The sequence below is a fragment of the Myotis myotis genome, unplaced genomic scaffold (assembly GCF_014108235.1).
Source record: "Myotis myotis isolate mMyoMyo1 unplaced genomic scaffold, mMyoMyo1.p scaffold_m19_p_13, whole genome shotgun sequence".
Classification (NCBI taxonomy): Eukaryota; Metazoa; Chordata; class Mammalia; order Chiroptera; family Vespertilionidae; genus Myotis; species Myotis myotis.
This window is the reverse complement of record NW_023416317.1, coordinates 5,341,500-5,356,923: the sequence shown is the minus strand read 5'-3', so window position 1 is coordinate 5,356,923 and position 15,424 is coordinate 5,341,500. Positions and strand designations below refer to the sequence as shown.

The 15,424-nt window shown below is 42.7% G+C and overlaps 1 protein-coding gene across 1 annotated transcript in view; it reads right to left on the bottom strand.

The window, feature by feature from the left end:
- The window catches only part of SUCLG2 (succinate-CoA ligase GDP-forming subunit beta), a 249,257-nt gene that overhangs the window by 71,157 nt on the left and 162,676 nt on the right, over positions 1-15,424 (bottom strand). The window contains exons 8-9 of the mRNA XM_036331613.1: positions 14,421-14,582; positions 11,787-11,929 (exon numbers count right to left, since the gene is read on the bottom strand). Coding sequence (XP_036187506.1) covers positions 11,787-11,929; positions 14,421-14,582 — 305 coding nt within the window. The remainder of the gene's footprint in view (positions 1-11,786; positions 11,930-14,420; positions 14,583-15,424) is intronic.

The following is a 15,424-nucleotide window of genomic DNA, read 5'->3' as shown; positions in this document are numbered from 1 at the left end:
GGAAAGAGCAAATGGACTCACATTGAATTTGGTAGCATCCCCAAGATCACAGGGAAAGGGGAAGTATCCTTCCAGAAAGTAGAGAATGAGTCATGGGAAAACACAACGACAAGCAACTAGATGACAATATGATGATCACAGCCCATAAGATGATCACTTTGATATCAAGATACGTCATATACCTGGGTTTTACGTACCCATCATCTACACTCACGAAGCAGAGCCTCTCACGTAATCTGTGATGAAAGATCAATTTTCATAAAATTCCCCGACTAATGTTTGTAAAATGCAATAATATGAATTGATAGGAAATTGACCTTACACTTGCATGTTATGGCAATTTGCAATCAAAGTTTCTAGACACGTGCTGTTTCTGCACTTGTTACACCTACACAAATGGCTTCCGACAGGCCCTCCAAGAGGCCTGGGTCTGAAGCCACACCTGAGCACTGCTACCCCTGGAGACGGTGGGCCAGGAGGTCTCTGTTACAAGACTCAATGGATTAAGAAAATGAATCAGGCCCTGGCTGGTTTGGCTCAGTGGATAGAGCATCGGCCTGCAGACTGAGGGGTCCCGGGTTCGATTCCGGTCGGGGGCATGTGCCTTGGTTGCGGGCATATCCCCAGTGGGGAGTGTGCAGGGGGCAGCTGAATCGATGTTTCTCTCTCATTGATGTTTCTGACACTCTATCCTTCTCCCTTCCTCTCTGTAATAAATCAATAAAATATATTAAACAAAAGAAAATGTATCAGGAAAGCTCTGTTCCAATAAAACTTTATTTACAAAAACAGCTAATGGGCACCCATGAACTGAAGTTTGCCTAGCCCTGCCCCAGACCAGTGCTTCTCAAACTCTAATGTGCATAGGAACCCTCTGGGGAACCTGTGAAACACAAATTCTAACTCAATAGACCTGAAAGGGAGCTGAGAGCCTGCGTTTATAGCAGCCTTCATGCAGATGTCAACATTGACTGTCCATGAGACGGAAATGTGACCTCAAGTATGACGTGCTTAAAAGCAGGTGTTCACCGAGCTTAGAAAAGACTGTCTTTCAGGCTGGTACATGTCTTCTGTGGTAAAGGAATAATTATAATTAGAAAAACTTGGTAAGGACAGTGTCATTGAAACCGATGCCATAAATACTGACTGGTTTCCCATTCTCTCAATCAGATCAACACACACAGGTGATCAAGAAACATCTGTTGATGCCGGCTAGATGCGGAAATACCAAGCTGGGTGCACTAGGGGTGGAAGCCAGGAAGATGGTGGGGCTTTCCTGTTATTTTTATGCTGTTATCTAAGATATTTTGCAGATGACATGATACCATTTATAAAGAACCATAAGATTCCACCAGAACATGATTAGAAGTGATAAATGAATTTAGTAACCTAGCAGAATACAAAGTAAGTATCCAGAAATCATTTGCATTTTTATAAACCAATAATGATCTATCAGAAAGGGAAACTAAGAAAACAATACTATTTACAATTGCATTAAAACAAAACAAAAAAACAACACCCAAAACCTTAGGAATAAATTTAACCAAGGATATAAAGACCTGTACTCAGAAAACTGAAAAAAGAAACTGAAGAAGACACCAATAGATGGAAGCATATACTGTGTTCATGGGTAGGAATAATTAACATCATTAACATGCCCATACTACTCAAAGCACTCCAAAGATTCAACACAGTTTCTATAAAGATACCAATGGTGTATTGCACAGAACTAGAATATGCCAAAAATTAATATGGAACCAAAAAAGACCCCAAACAGCCACAACAATCTTGAGAAATACAAACGAATTTAGAGGAATCATGCTACAGGATACCAAACTGCACCACAAGGCCATAGTAATCAAAGTAACATGGTACAGGCATAAAAACAGAAACATAGATCAGTGGAACAGAATAGAGAGCCAAGAAACAAACCCACACCTTTATGGTCAATTAATATTTGACAAAGAAATCGAGAACACACAATAGGGCAAATAAATGGTGCTGGGAAAATTGGACAGATACATGCAAAAAAAAAGGAAACTAGACCACTTTCTTACACAATACACAGGAATGGGCTCAAAATGGAGTAAAGACTTAAATGTTAGACTCGAAGCCACAAAAATCCTAGAAGAAAACATAGACAGCAAAACCTCGGACATTTCTCATAGCAATATTTTTTCTGATATGTCTGCTCGGGCAAGGGAAAGGAGACAAAATAAACAAATGGGACTATATCAAACTAAAAAGTTTTTGCACAGCAAAGGAAACCATCAGCAAAATAAAAAGACAACCCAAATGGGAGAACATATTTGCTAATGATACATCTGATAAGGGTTAATATCCAAAATTTATAGAGAACTTAAACAAGCAATCCAATTAAAATATGGGCAAAAGACCTGACCAGACACTTCCCCGAAGAGGACACACAGATGGCCAACAGACGTATGAAAAGATGCTCACTAATCCAGAGCAATGCAAATGATTTCTGGCTACTTATGTAAAACCACCATGAAATACCACCTCAAAACCTCTGAATTGCTATCATGAATAAATCAATGAAGAACAAGTGCTGGTGAGAATGTAGAGAAAAGGGGACCCTCGTGCACTGCTGGTGGAAATGCAGACCGCTGCAGCCACTGTGGAGGACAGTATGGAGTTACCCAAACAATTAAAAATGCAACTGCCTTATGGCCCAGCAACTCCACTTCTGGGAACACACCCAAAGAAACCTGAAACATATACGCACCCTTATGTTCACTGCAGTGTTATTTACAATAGTCAAGATCTGGAAGCTGCCCAAGTACCCATGAGGAGATGAGTGGATTCACACGCTCTAGTACATTTACAGGATGGAATACTACTCAGCAAAAAAATAAAAGGAAATCTTATCTTTGCAACAGCAAGGATGGACCTAGAGAACATTATGCTAAGTGAAATAAGCCAGACAGAGAGAGAGACGAATACCATATGATTTCACGTATTTATATATAGAATTTAATGAAAAAATAAACTAACAAACAAAATAGGAAGACTCATAGATACAGAGAACAGACTGACAGCTGTGTGAGGGGAGGTTTTCATGGGAACTGGGTGAAAAGGGTGAAGGGATTAAGCAAAGGAAATAAATACTCACAGACACAACAGTACAGTGATTACCAGAGGGTAAGGGGTCAGTGGAGCTAGAAGAAGGTAATGGGGAGTTATAAGGTGACAGAAGACTTGACTTTGGATGATGGACATGCAACACAGTATGCAGATGATGTATTATAGAATTGTACACTTGAAACCTATGTAATTTTATTAACCAATGTCACCCCAATAAATTCAATAAAAATTTAAATAAAGATATTTTGCATTTTGATAAATTGGAGCAATTTTCAACAGGTAGTGCTTTTAAGGTTGTAATTGGATAGGAAAATAGAATCACAGAATTTATTCTTTCAGTAAAAGTTTTCTTTTCATGTTTCTTTGCTTTTGTGTTTTTTACTTTCCTCATTTGAATATTAAACACCTCTTCTTTGGAATCCAATCAGCACTGTCAGCATTTGTATAAACTACTTGGTAGTTCAGCTTAATGGAGAAGAAACTCCACTCATAAAATGCAACTACTAACCCCAGGTTATAAACACAGAAAATATGAAATAATCTAAATACAGTATGAGCGGGGCATTGCACCTCCCACCTGCTACCCAAATACAACATTCTTGGATCACAGGGACACAATGGAGATTCGAAGTCACTCATGTCTTCTTCTCAGAGAAATGTCCTGTTTGGGATTAATGAGCAAATTAAATCTAGAAGGTCGAGGGCTGAAGTTCCACATGGATTTTCTGTTCAGGACACCTACATGTTTGCTCAAAAATATTTTGCTGGCGCTCTAATTGAGAAAAAGGGATGTATCCCAAATGCCTACAGATGATTAATGAGAGAACCCCAGATAAGCTGGAAAAAAATAATTAACTCGGATCTATGCCAGCTGCCCCTTGGGAATGTTAGCTAATATGTGTGTTTGAAGTCTTCCATTTCACAGGACCTCAAAGGTTGTAGTGGAGCATCCCCGGGAGAGCTCTGGATCCGCAGATCAAAGGTCCATGCAAGTCCACCAAGGGCCTCTAATTGCAGGAGAGCTGCCACCCAAATTAGTCAAGTTGCAGCGTAAGCTATTCAAGTGCACCCCCCTCCCCGCCCCTCTGTAGGCCCAGAACACAGCCAGGGAGAGTGCTTCCAGCACTGGGTAAGGAAGCAGGGAGGGAAGGCGCGCGAAGGGGCAGCTAGAAAGGGCAGCAGACGCTGGGCAGATCCCCTCACTGGCAGCAGCACATCACTGTCCAGAACCCAAACGCCAAACCGTGGAACAGCTGTGACATTTCTTTCTCCAAGGCCCAATTTTCAGACAAACTTCATGGGCAAACCTGCCAGAAGTAACAAGCCATTTTCAGCCCGCCCCCCCTTCAATGTTATTTTTCAACTTAGTAAATATCATCCTCCAACATATTAGGCATTTGTTTTATATTATGTATGTATCTACTTCTCAGCGTAACTATCTCCCCCTCAAAACTGTCCAGTCGCTGCTTCACCCTCAGTGCCTGGGAAGGCCTGGCGCCTCCACACACTGATGACACTCTCACTTGGCTGAGATTCTGAATGGCTTTCTGTCCAGCTCAGTCACCCTGTGGTCTGGAGAACGAGTCTGACTACCATGAGGGGCTGCTCCCCAACCAGCTGGGACCCTCCAAGAAAGTCAGTCTTGCTGTGGGATGAGCCTTGTCAGTCTCTTGTTTGGCACACAGACGTACCTATGGCCGAGTTCCTTCCTTCGTTACCTGCCTGGTAATCCCGTCTCCTTAGGACCGAGCCCGTGGGATGCTTTGTGTGAATTCCCTGCATACCATCTGGGAACTGCCTCCCTGTTTGTACTCTCACTGTTTCCTACCCGCCTGCTGCTCACGAGGAGACCCCTCCCCACTCTCACAATGTTCCGGAACAACCTCCTCTCCCGCAGCTACTGCATCTGGCTGCTGGATAGGACCTCAGTCCGCCCTCTGCAGAGGTCCTCCCCTCCATTGCTTCCTCGACCCGGGGGACAAGTTCAGTTCCAGTCTATGGTCGCTACCAGGCGGCCCTATCCCATGCAAGCCGGGCCAGACATGTCACTGGTGGCTGGCTTGGGAATGAGATTGTTTCAGGACCACTCTGACCAATGTGGCACTAACTAGATGGCAAAGATGACACCTGCTTGCAGCGTGAGCGCTGAAAGAAGGGAGAGTGCAGCCTGGCCCCATGCAGCTGCGCACACGTGGAAAAGGGGAACTGTCACTGGTCTCAGCCAGCCCCGTCCCCCGTCGAGGAAGACGAGAAAGCAACGGGAGGGCGATCTGGGGGTTACAAATAAATTGTCGCACTCAGGCAACTCTGCAAATGTGGAATCAGCAAATAAAGAGGCTCAGCTACACTAAGAATACTGGTTGAAAAATGCACATTAGGTTACAATAAAATTCCCTCAATACTTGGAAACCTTCCTGGGAAACGACTGAGGGTCTTAGTGATAACTAGAGGATCGTGCCACCTCCAATCACAGCATTCGTCCCGCTTTAAGTCGGATGGCAGGCAGTAGCATAAGGAGGCTCACAGCAGCATTATTTTAATTGAAAACACTCTGATTACCAAATACCAGAGGACTAGTTATACCAGAGGACTAGTCACGCTGACGTAAACAGCCACACAGCACGGGCTCTCCAGCCCTGGAGGTGCAGAGACCACGCAGGGCAGCAGGAGGCACAGCCCCGGGAGAGTGGACTCCACACTAATGTCGATTACACTGATACCAGTTTTGTCAAAACACCACACTCTACATTCATTTTAAAGTGGGCGTATATGTAATTTGATTTATTTTTATATTTTTATGTTTTATGCTTTCCTACTTTAATAATCAGGGAAAAGGGGTTTGTTTAATAAGACACAGACAAAAAACAATTAGCAAACTGCTCTGAGCCATGCCAGTTTCTTCGGAATGCCCGCATGGACACTTTCCTCGTTTCGAATGAGTTATTCATAATCCCAGGATCTCTGGCCGTGGGTGGGGGCAGGGCTGAGGAGGAGGAGAGGAGTCAGTGTCTGCAACGTTCTCAGCCCCCTGGCCCTCATCCCGCCAGACCAGGCTCACCGCTGGGGAGCACAGTCAGGCCTTCACAGTTCAAAGCTGAATTAAGCACTTTCTCTCACTGCAGTTCCATTAGGAGAAAAAACAAATACTAACTCTTCTAATAATTACACGATTTCCAACATAGAGGGCATTAGTGGTCCATTTCTCTTTAATAGTTTAAAAAGGCTGCCATACAGAATCCATAATCAATTACTGAGCATGTTGGGACTAATAATAAATTTACTAAAATATCCCAAAGTCTGTTAAATTCTTTAAATCACTTACCATGAGACAAAATAAAGCATGTTAAAATTTGAATTTTGAGAAGCAGAGCAAATAGTAAAAACCTTATTTTCTATTTATTTCTGGCAGTATGTCAACAAGAAGCATGAAAGCGGATTTGGAGCGTTGCATTAGGGATGCTTGGGGAACGTGGTAGCCCTCAGACACACGGACTGAGTGTAAGATACGGAACCAGGGCCTCTGCCAGGACCCAGCTCTGGCGTAAAGGATTGGCAGGTGGAATGGAATGAGTGTAAGTTGGGCACGGAGAGCCAGACATTCCTGGAAATTTGGATCTACTGGACATGAGGCCAGGAACTGCAAAGTCAACATTTCTGAATTGATGACAGTAGGAAAAGCACTGCAGAGAAAGGAGAAGTGAGCGGGCGGACAGGTCCCCACCCCCGAGCCCAGGCACGGAGCTGCCCACACCAGCGCAGGCGACCCCAGCGACACTCACAGGCTCATGGGCTGGGAATCATTTACTCCTCCAGACTGGACTGAGGTGGACTGTCACCACCGAGAACGGCTGCCTGGACTTTTAATCTTTTCAGCTCTATTGGAAAGTTAAATTTATTTTCAAACAGGCCTGTAAAAATAGGGGTTCGGGGCAGTTGTTTCAAAAATAATGCTCATGTTGTGTAAAGTGTTGGGCATGTGAATCCCTCAAGAATTCTATTACCCCAAAAATAATGTTCCCTTGCAGATAAGGTATATTAGCAATACGTGTGGTATGTAATGAAATAAGATTTGTTTACGCCTCTGATATAAGCGTGGACATAAGGAAAAAAAGGGCATTGTGCTTTGTATTTAAATACACACTCACAATTCTGGTGGCTGGGAAGTTCGAGATCAAGGCACCAACAGTTCAGTGTCTAGTGAAGCCACTTCCTGGCACACAGAGGACCTCCTGGGAGCCCTCTGGGGTCCCTGTACAAGGGCACTAATCACATTCATGAGGACTCTACCTGCATGATCTAATTAGCTCCCAAAGACCCCCACCTCCCAATACCATCACATTGGGGGGTGGGATTTCAACATATGAATCTGGGGAGACACAAACATTCAGCTCCTAATATTGGTCATATTTTATTTCTTGATCTGACTGGAGGATACAGAGGTATGTGCACTTTGCGATAATTCACTAAGCTACATACTAAAATGATCTTTATTCTGTTCTATATGTAGGTTACACTTTTAAAAAAAGTTCATCAAAATTTTAAATGAAACTATTACATGAAATTATCACCCTCTAAGTGGGAAATGTATGTGTTTATCTCAATTCATGTAATAAAACCGCCCTCTGAAGCAGTAAGTACTGGGATGCTCTCCATTTTCTGAGGAAACCAAGGGCCACAGAAGTTAAACCACATGCCCAAGTCCTCCAACCAGTGAGCGGTGCGGACAGAACTGGAACCCAGGCAGTCTGGCACCACAGCCCACGGAGGTTCCCTTCCTTCTGCAACTAGCATTTGCTGCCTCGGCGGACACTTCTTCCCGGGTGAGCAGAGGGCTCGGAAGCATGGCTCTGAGTTGGATCTAGACCAGGAAGCACAGTCAAACCAAGTGAGATGACTTCACTAATAGGGCTCGTACCCACTGCTCTGCAAAACCAGGCCCTGGAGGGCAATGGATCTGCTTAACTGTGGCCCAAAGAGATGCGGTTACTATTGAGATTCATGTCAACTGTCTCTTCATTTTGTTCATTTATGCAAAATGTTTTACATACTCCAGATGTTGTTGCAACCCATTTTCTACACCGTCGGAATTCTAAGTTTAAAATTAGAAATAAAAGCCAAAGCATCATTTAGGAAAACAAAAACCTAAGGATAGCATTCCTTATAGCTTTTCCTTAAATGTGCTCAAATTCTTTACAGATTACAGCAAAACTCTCCTTACCCTTCCTATTTTATATTTTTTATGCTATGACTTCTGTAAGTTAAAAATGATGAAAGTAAGATAAGATTTGCTCTACCACAGGCAGAACAAACTCTATTACCTTCCTCTCATCTCCAGCCCAGCTGGAAAATACGAGAATTATAAAATATGTATAATACCCTGCATGTGAATATAATTCAGTAAGTGAGCTCTATTCCATATGAATCACAGACAGACAAGTAAAAACCCTGCTCATCCAGGCACCTGCCCCAGGTCCCAGCGAAAATCATCAGCTGGGCTGACAGTCAAGCGAGATAAATGTAAGTTCCAGCCCGTGGCTGACTTAGGAGCAGAAGTACATGTCAATCCATCCTATTTTTCTTAAATGATGATGTTTATTACTTGACCAACAGAATTAGCTCATACATATGGCAAAACAGTAGTTGTTAGTATCAGCTGATTTAAGTTGAACAACAGATCTTCAGTAAGTTTGAGTTTCAGTGCACTCAACTAGACTAACCCTTACATCTAACAGGAAAATCAATGCCTTTGAAATAATTAGGTTCGGGCTCATGGGAACCTACTTCTGGGCAGGCACGGGGCTCGCCGGGAAAGAGCGGCTGCCAGGCCCGGCGAGTTTCCCTGCAGAAGCCAATCAATGCAGCGGCAGTGTTCCTCAGCCCCGTGCTCTGAAGCCTGTGAAACAATGCCAGGGCTGAAAATACCATTACATACCTCTGCTTTTTAACTGGCTTTGAAATTTCAATTTTTGGAAAATGTACTGTGAGAGGAGGTCTGCATTCATTTTCCTGATACAGCATGAGAAAAATAACTCTCCCACCTTTCTCCACCGAAGATGACAGCCAATCTCAAACAAGTTTAAACACTGCAAGCACTGGGAAATACTCCACAAGGTAAAGACAACATTTTGGGAAAGATAGTTTTTAAAAAATGGCTCTGCAAGTGATTTTTCATTCCCCACCTAATATTTTTGCAGAATTAAAATTCAGGAACAGCCACTAAGAAAACACACACATATGTGTGTGTGTGTGTGTGTGTGTGTGTGTGTGTGTGTATTTTTTTTAAATCCTCACCCAAGGATGTTTTTCCATTGATTTTTAGAGAGCGGGAGAGAGGGAAAGACAAAGAAATATCGATGTGAGAGAAACACATGGATTGGTTGCCTCCTGCATGTGCCCTGACCAGGGCCTGAACAGGGGTGAAGCCTACAACCAAGGACCCTTTGGTCTGCAGCTGACGCTCTATCCACTGAGCCAAGCGGGCTAGGGCAAAAATATATATATTTTTAAACGCTCTGATTGTCCTGGCAGATGTAATCCCTTGATGGAATGTTCTCGATTATTCTTTATCGCGTTTCGGCAGACACTGGAAGTTCAGTATGTTGTTACAGGTGCCTGTCCCCTGGCTGCTTTATGGTTCAAGCAGCCTCCAGGGCTGTGTGTGATATCCAGACTATTCACAGATTTCAATTGGTCTAAAATTCACTGGGAAGAAAATGATTCTTCCCTTAGGGAGGAACAGTAAGAAGGGATACATGAATTAATAAATAAGTAGGCAGCCACTGGTAATGTCCTTACTTAATGAAAACAAGGTGCTTATGTAAACAGAAAAGTCAACCGCGAACACTTCCTTCTTGGCTGGGTGACCTGACTTCAGGGACTAGGCCATTCCCCAATGGCCGGGCGAACTGAAGAGAAGCAGCTGATAAACCTTTCCACTGATTTGTAAGTCAGAAGGAAAAGTCTTAGCAAAAAGAAGGTTACCAACTACCCACGTCATAATGAACACAGACAAGCATACTGTACTACGAATATAAGACAAACTTTTATACACTGAAACCAAAAAGGCTATTGCCATTATATATTTTTAAAATATATTTTTATTGATTTCAGAGAAGAAGGAAGAGGGAGAGATAGAAACATCAATGATGACAGAGAATCAGAGATTGGTTGCCTCTTGCTCGATCGGATCAAGCCCACAGCCCAGGCATGTGTCCTGACCAGGAATCAAACCATGACCTCCTGGTTCATAGGTTGATGCTCAACCACTGGCCTGGTGCCATTATACTTATTAATGAAAGGTTCCCACATTAAGTTCAGACTACATTTCTTTTTAAAAAAATCTGGTATTGGTTTCATTTATGATTTTCTTGGTGATAGGTTCAGATTTCCCATTTCCTCATATGTCTCAAGAACCAACAGGATATTTTAGACAATCTAACAGCATCAAAATAATGACTCTCAAAATTTAAAATCAAATGGTTATGGCATATACACTACCCCACAGAACTGTTAAAAGCATGAGATGATACACTAAAAATTTTTAGTCTTGTCCACATAATAAATACCCACCTAAACCTTGTTATCATAGACAACCGAGTAGTTTCAATGGAAGAAGACATACTGGTATTTAGACTGATTAAATGTTTACTGAGCATCTACTGTGTACCTGGGTGTGATAGCTACATTCTAGTTAAGACAAGACACACAGAAAGCAATATCATTTGCTACTAAGAGCATATATTATAAAGTGTAACACATGCAACTGTCAGAGATAAAAAATAAAAAACATGCAGAAGGCAATGTGGTCATTATTTTCAAGTAATATCCTATGTAACAAAAGCCTAATATGCTAAGTGTCCTATTGTCTAGTCAACCAATCAAAGCGTAATATACAAATATATGCTAAGGCCGTTCAATCGCTTGCTATGATATGCACTGACCACCAGGGGGCAGATAATCGACTAGTCAACCAGTCCCTATGATGTGCACTGACCACCAGGGGGCTGACGCTTCAACTGGTAGGTTAGCTTGCTGGAGTCTGGTTGATTGGGACTGAGCGGGAAGGCCAGACACACCCTGGAGCCCTCCCGCGGCCCCTACCCTCTCGCATTTCTCCCCAGCCAGATCATGTACCAGTGGGGTCCCTCCGCCTGGCTTGCACCCTCTCGCAATCTGGGACCCCTCGGGGGATGTCTGGTTTTGGCCCGATCCCACAGGCCAGGTGAGGGACCCCACTGGTGCACGAATTCATGCACCTGGCCTCTAGTATGATAATATAATTCTCTCCTTTCATTCTGTCTCCAAGCATATGATACTACCGTCACCATCTTATGAAAGGAATCCCACACCCAGTCTTCTCTAAGTCATATAAGTATAGAGTTAATTGCTTCATTGGGAATTACCCAAATGATGTTTCATGCTAGCTCATGCTTCACTGTTTGGGGCACTACACCTGTTTTATTTCCTGCCACCTCCCAGAGCTCTTAAAGCACAGCCTCTGAAATAAGATCCTGGGCACTTACAAGACTTTCACCGCAATTGAGTTAAACACCGGGTATGTCAATGGTGTGTAAGGCAGGGTCTCCTCTGGGCTGCATACTAACCCCCTGCAGCAGGAACAAAGTTGCTCTCGATGGTGAGAAGCCAGAACATTATGCCACCTCCACCCAAGAGAGAGTTACCTTAGGATCAGCTGTGAGCAATTTGAAGGCTTGATAGACTTGAGCTTCCTGTACGCCACCTCCAAGATCCAAGAAATTGGCTGGCTTCCCACCGTTCAAGAAAATGATATCACAAGTAGCCATGGCAAGTCCAGCACCATTCACTGTAGAGTGCAAACAGCACACAAGGCAAGATCAATTTAGTAAAACGAAATGGCCCAGAAACGTTTCCCTCCACACAATTGCAAAAGAGAACCCTATCATGACGGGCCAATTTCTGCCCTGTTTGAAATTCTATTCAACCAGATAAGCTCATAGATTTTTAGGATAAGGAATCAGAAGATGTGCACACAAAGAATAACCAAGAAAGGCCTGGCGATGGGGAGATGGCTTTATCGGGAAGTGAAATCAATCTGGGAAATGGAAAGGAAGAGCTGAAGTCAGTTATCAATTTGGGCTAGTTCGTAATAGAGGAGGGAGTTTTGGGTTCTGGGAAGTATATTTCAAGAAGTTGGAAAAGAGCCCTAACAGGTTTGGCTCAGTGGATAGAGTGTTGGCCCAAGGACAGAGGGTCTCGGCTTCCATTCCAGGTCAAGGGCACGTACCTGGGTTGCGGGCACATCCCCAGTAGGGGTGTGCAGGAGGCAGCTGATTGATGTTTCTCTCTCATCGATGTTTCTAACTCTCTACTTCTCTCCCTTCCTTTCTATAAAAAATTAATATATTTTAAAAAAAGAAATTGAAAAAGAGAAAAAAGCTGTGAAAAGTAACTAGGGCCTATGAATTACTTTTTTGTTTTGTTTTTTATTTTGTTAATCCTCACTCAAGAATATTTTTTTCCATTGATTTTCAGAGAAAGAAGGAAGCAGGGGGAAGAGAGAGAGAGAGGAAGAGAAAGAGCAATGTGAGAGAGACACCGCCAGGGCCACATTCTTTTTAATATCCTTTAAGAGTAAAAAATGGAATTCTCCTGGTTTTGTTTGTGAGAATACGGTCCCTGGAACGTGGCACCCTCTGGGGTTGAACCATGGGCCTTCAGCTGCAAGAGGGTTCCTCACATTTTTCTACCGAGTGTAGCCAAGCATGATTATACGTTATCTGGAGAAAGCCAGAAGACAAATGAACAGATGATCACTCAGCAACATTCCTAGCCCCCTGCTCCTTTTTCAAAATAATATAACAAATGTTCTATAGCAACCTGACCATTCAAACTAGAACCAAAATGTGCTAGCATCTTCGGAGCTTTTCTTTAAACACCAAGTAATGAGTTTTAACATAGGAATTCTTATTTTCCAGAACTCAGTTTTATTGACCAATGTAGTTCTGTTGTTCCTTATGCTTAATTATATGAAGTTATTTTCCTCAGGTTAGAAAGTAAAAAAAATAAAAATAAATAATAAAAATCTCCTGAACTCAGCAGAAACTCTCAAGATAAAGTACCTTTCACTTTTTTCTGACCCTTGAATTCCCCAGACAACTGAACTGTGACTAATTTAATTAATTATGGGTCAACTAAAATAGAAATGGTTTATCTAGGATCTGAGAGCAATTTGAAAAGCATTAGGCTAACTTCGTCAAACCATGCACATGCCTACAGAGGCTACAAAGGATTGAATTTGTTCTACACCTGCATTTTTTCTCTCCCTCCTAAATGCCTACAATACTGAGCACCTTAGCTGACCAAGGGCAGGAGGGTGGGCGAGGGGCTACATGAGAGTTATTGCTCCAATCAAAGCAAGACACTTGGTGCTGCTTGTAACTAGATGTCATTTTCTATTGTATGAACAGAAAACTGCTGGATGAGGTCTATCCAGTTCTGAATATAATGATACTGTTGACTTAATGAGCTATAAATCTTCTTTATTTAAATTCCATTAAGATTAAGAACTCAGCTTCCAGTGTAATAAATTGGTTCCACCATAACACAGAGGTACATAAATCTCAGTACTATAAGCTGTGGACAATAACAGAAGTTGTGTTGCCTCTATAGACCCATTCTTATTTCAACTGAATAAGTCATTTTCACAAATTTAGATAATTATGATAAAATCAACTGTTTTATTAACAAAGTGGTATAATGGATTAAGCAATTTATCATTTGTTTATCACAGAAGTTGAAACTTGAGCATAATGAGTAAAGTATATATTCTCTTCTACTTCCTCTGAGCAAGTAGTTTTGAACCCAAGTTTCAAAATAGTTCCTGCATATTAGCATTGCCTGGAGCAGCAAAGGCCCTTAGCTTAGTAAAAAGTGAAGTCTAACTGATGCTTTGAAACAGGGCTTCTCCCGGGGGTGATTCTGCCCATCCAGACACCCTGCAGTGTTTGGAGACACTTCGGTTGTCACAAGTGGAGGTGCTGGTGGCCCCTAAAGGCCAGGATACTGCTGACCGCCTTCCAATGTGCAGGCCAGCCCTCAGGCAGCAAGGAATTCCCCCCTGAAATGTCGCCGATGCCGGAGGTGAAACCCTGCTTTAAACCAGGGACCATCCACCAAAGTCTACTTTGGGAAGAAACTGAACTGTTTCCTAAAATTCTTGGGGAGAAAAATCTCTTATGTTTACTTGCTGCTAGGAACTAAAATTTCAGAAATCAGGAGTTCCTAAATTCTGCAAAAATCCACAAGCCATCCTTTTGCCATAACTGACTGCTCACCAAAGCAGGCAATGTTCCCATCCAGTCCTATGTATTTTAGGTCATATTTGGCAGCTTCATTTTCAATGGGCTCGTTTTCTGATCCGTCGTCCATGGCGAATATGTCCTTTTGTCGGAATTCTGCGTTGTCATCAAAGTTTATCTTGGCATCAAAACAGACAACTAAAAAAAAGGAACACACATGGTGTCTCTTCAGGATCTACACGTTACATTCTCAAGGTTGGTTGGCACAGGAGAAAAAATAAGTAAGACACGGTCGCCCTACCTCCTGATACAGACAGGACAACTGTGGCAGCCTCCTGCCCCGAACTTAAACGTCAGGGCTACAAAGACAAATATGAAGTGGTTCCTGTTCCAAGGGACTTACCTTCTAACAAAGGGCACAGGCATTTGTGTCTGCTGATCTCTGTTCAATCAAATAACAATGTAAGTTGCTATCACCCATTAAAAGCCAAGACTGCCAGCTACATGTAGCTCTGATGAGCTGTTCGTGCTATATTGTTAATAATTAATCACTAATTGTCACCTTTTCCTTCTATGCAAAGAGACTAGACAATAACCCCTAATCCTGCCGTGGTCCTTTCTCCTTCTGAGGATGCAAAGTGAAATTTTTATTTAACTGTATCCTCACCAATATTTCACAGAGATGTAGTGGAAAGAACACTGGGTCAGAATCAATAGTTTTTATATGATCCTTAACTAACTGTAGCCTTGATTAAATAATAATAATAATAACCTACTTCCTCTCCGGGCCTCAGTTTTCTTATTTAGAAAATGGAAATATTCCCTAGACTGCTGATACACTTACTTGGGGCCTGCTAACGTGCGTTCCATCAACCACCACCTTGATGTGTGCAGGACATGACTCTTTTGATTCAAGTTGTAAAACACTAAGAGACCCAGCTGGTCAGACACAAGGAAGGCTGACAGGCACTACTGGCAACGCGGTCTCTGCCCCCAGGGCTGGTTAATGCTCTTAGCTCTCTCAGTGGCCAAGGGCCCTG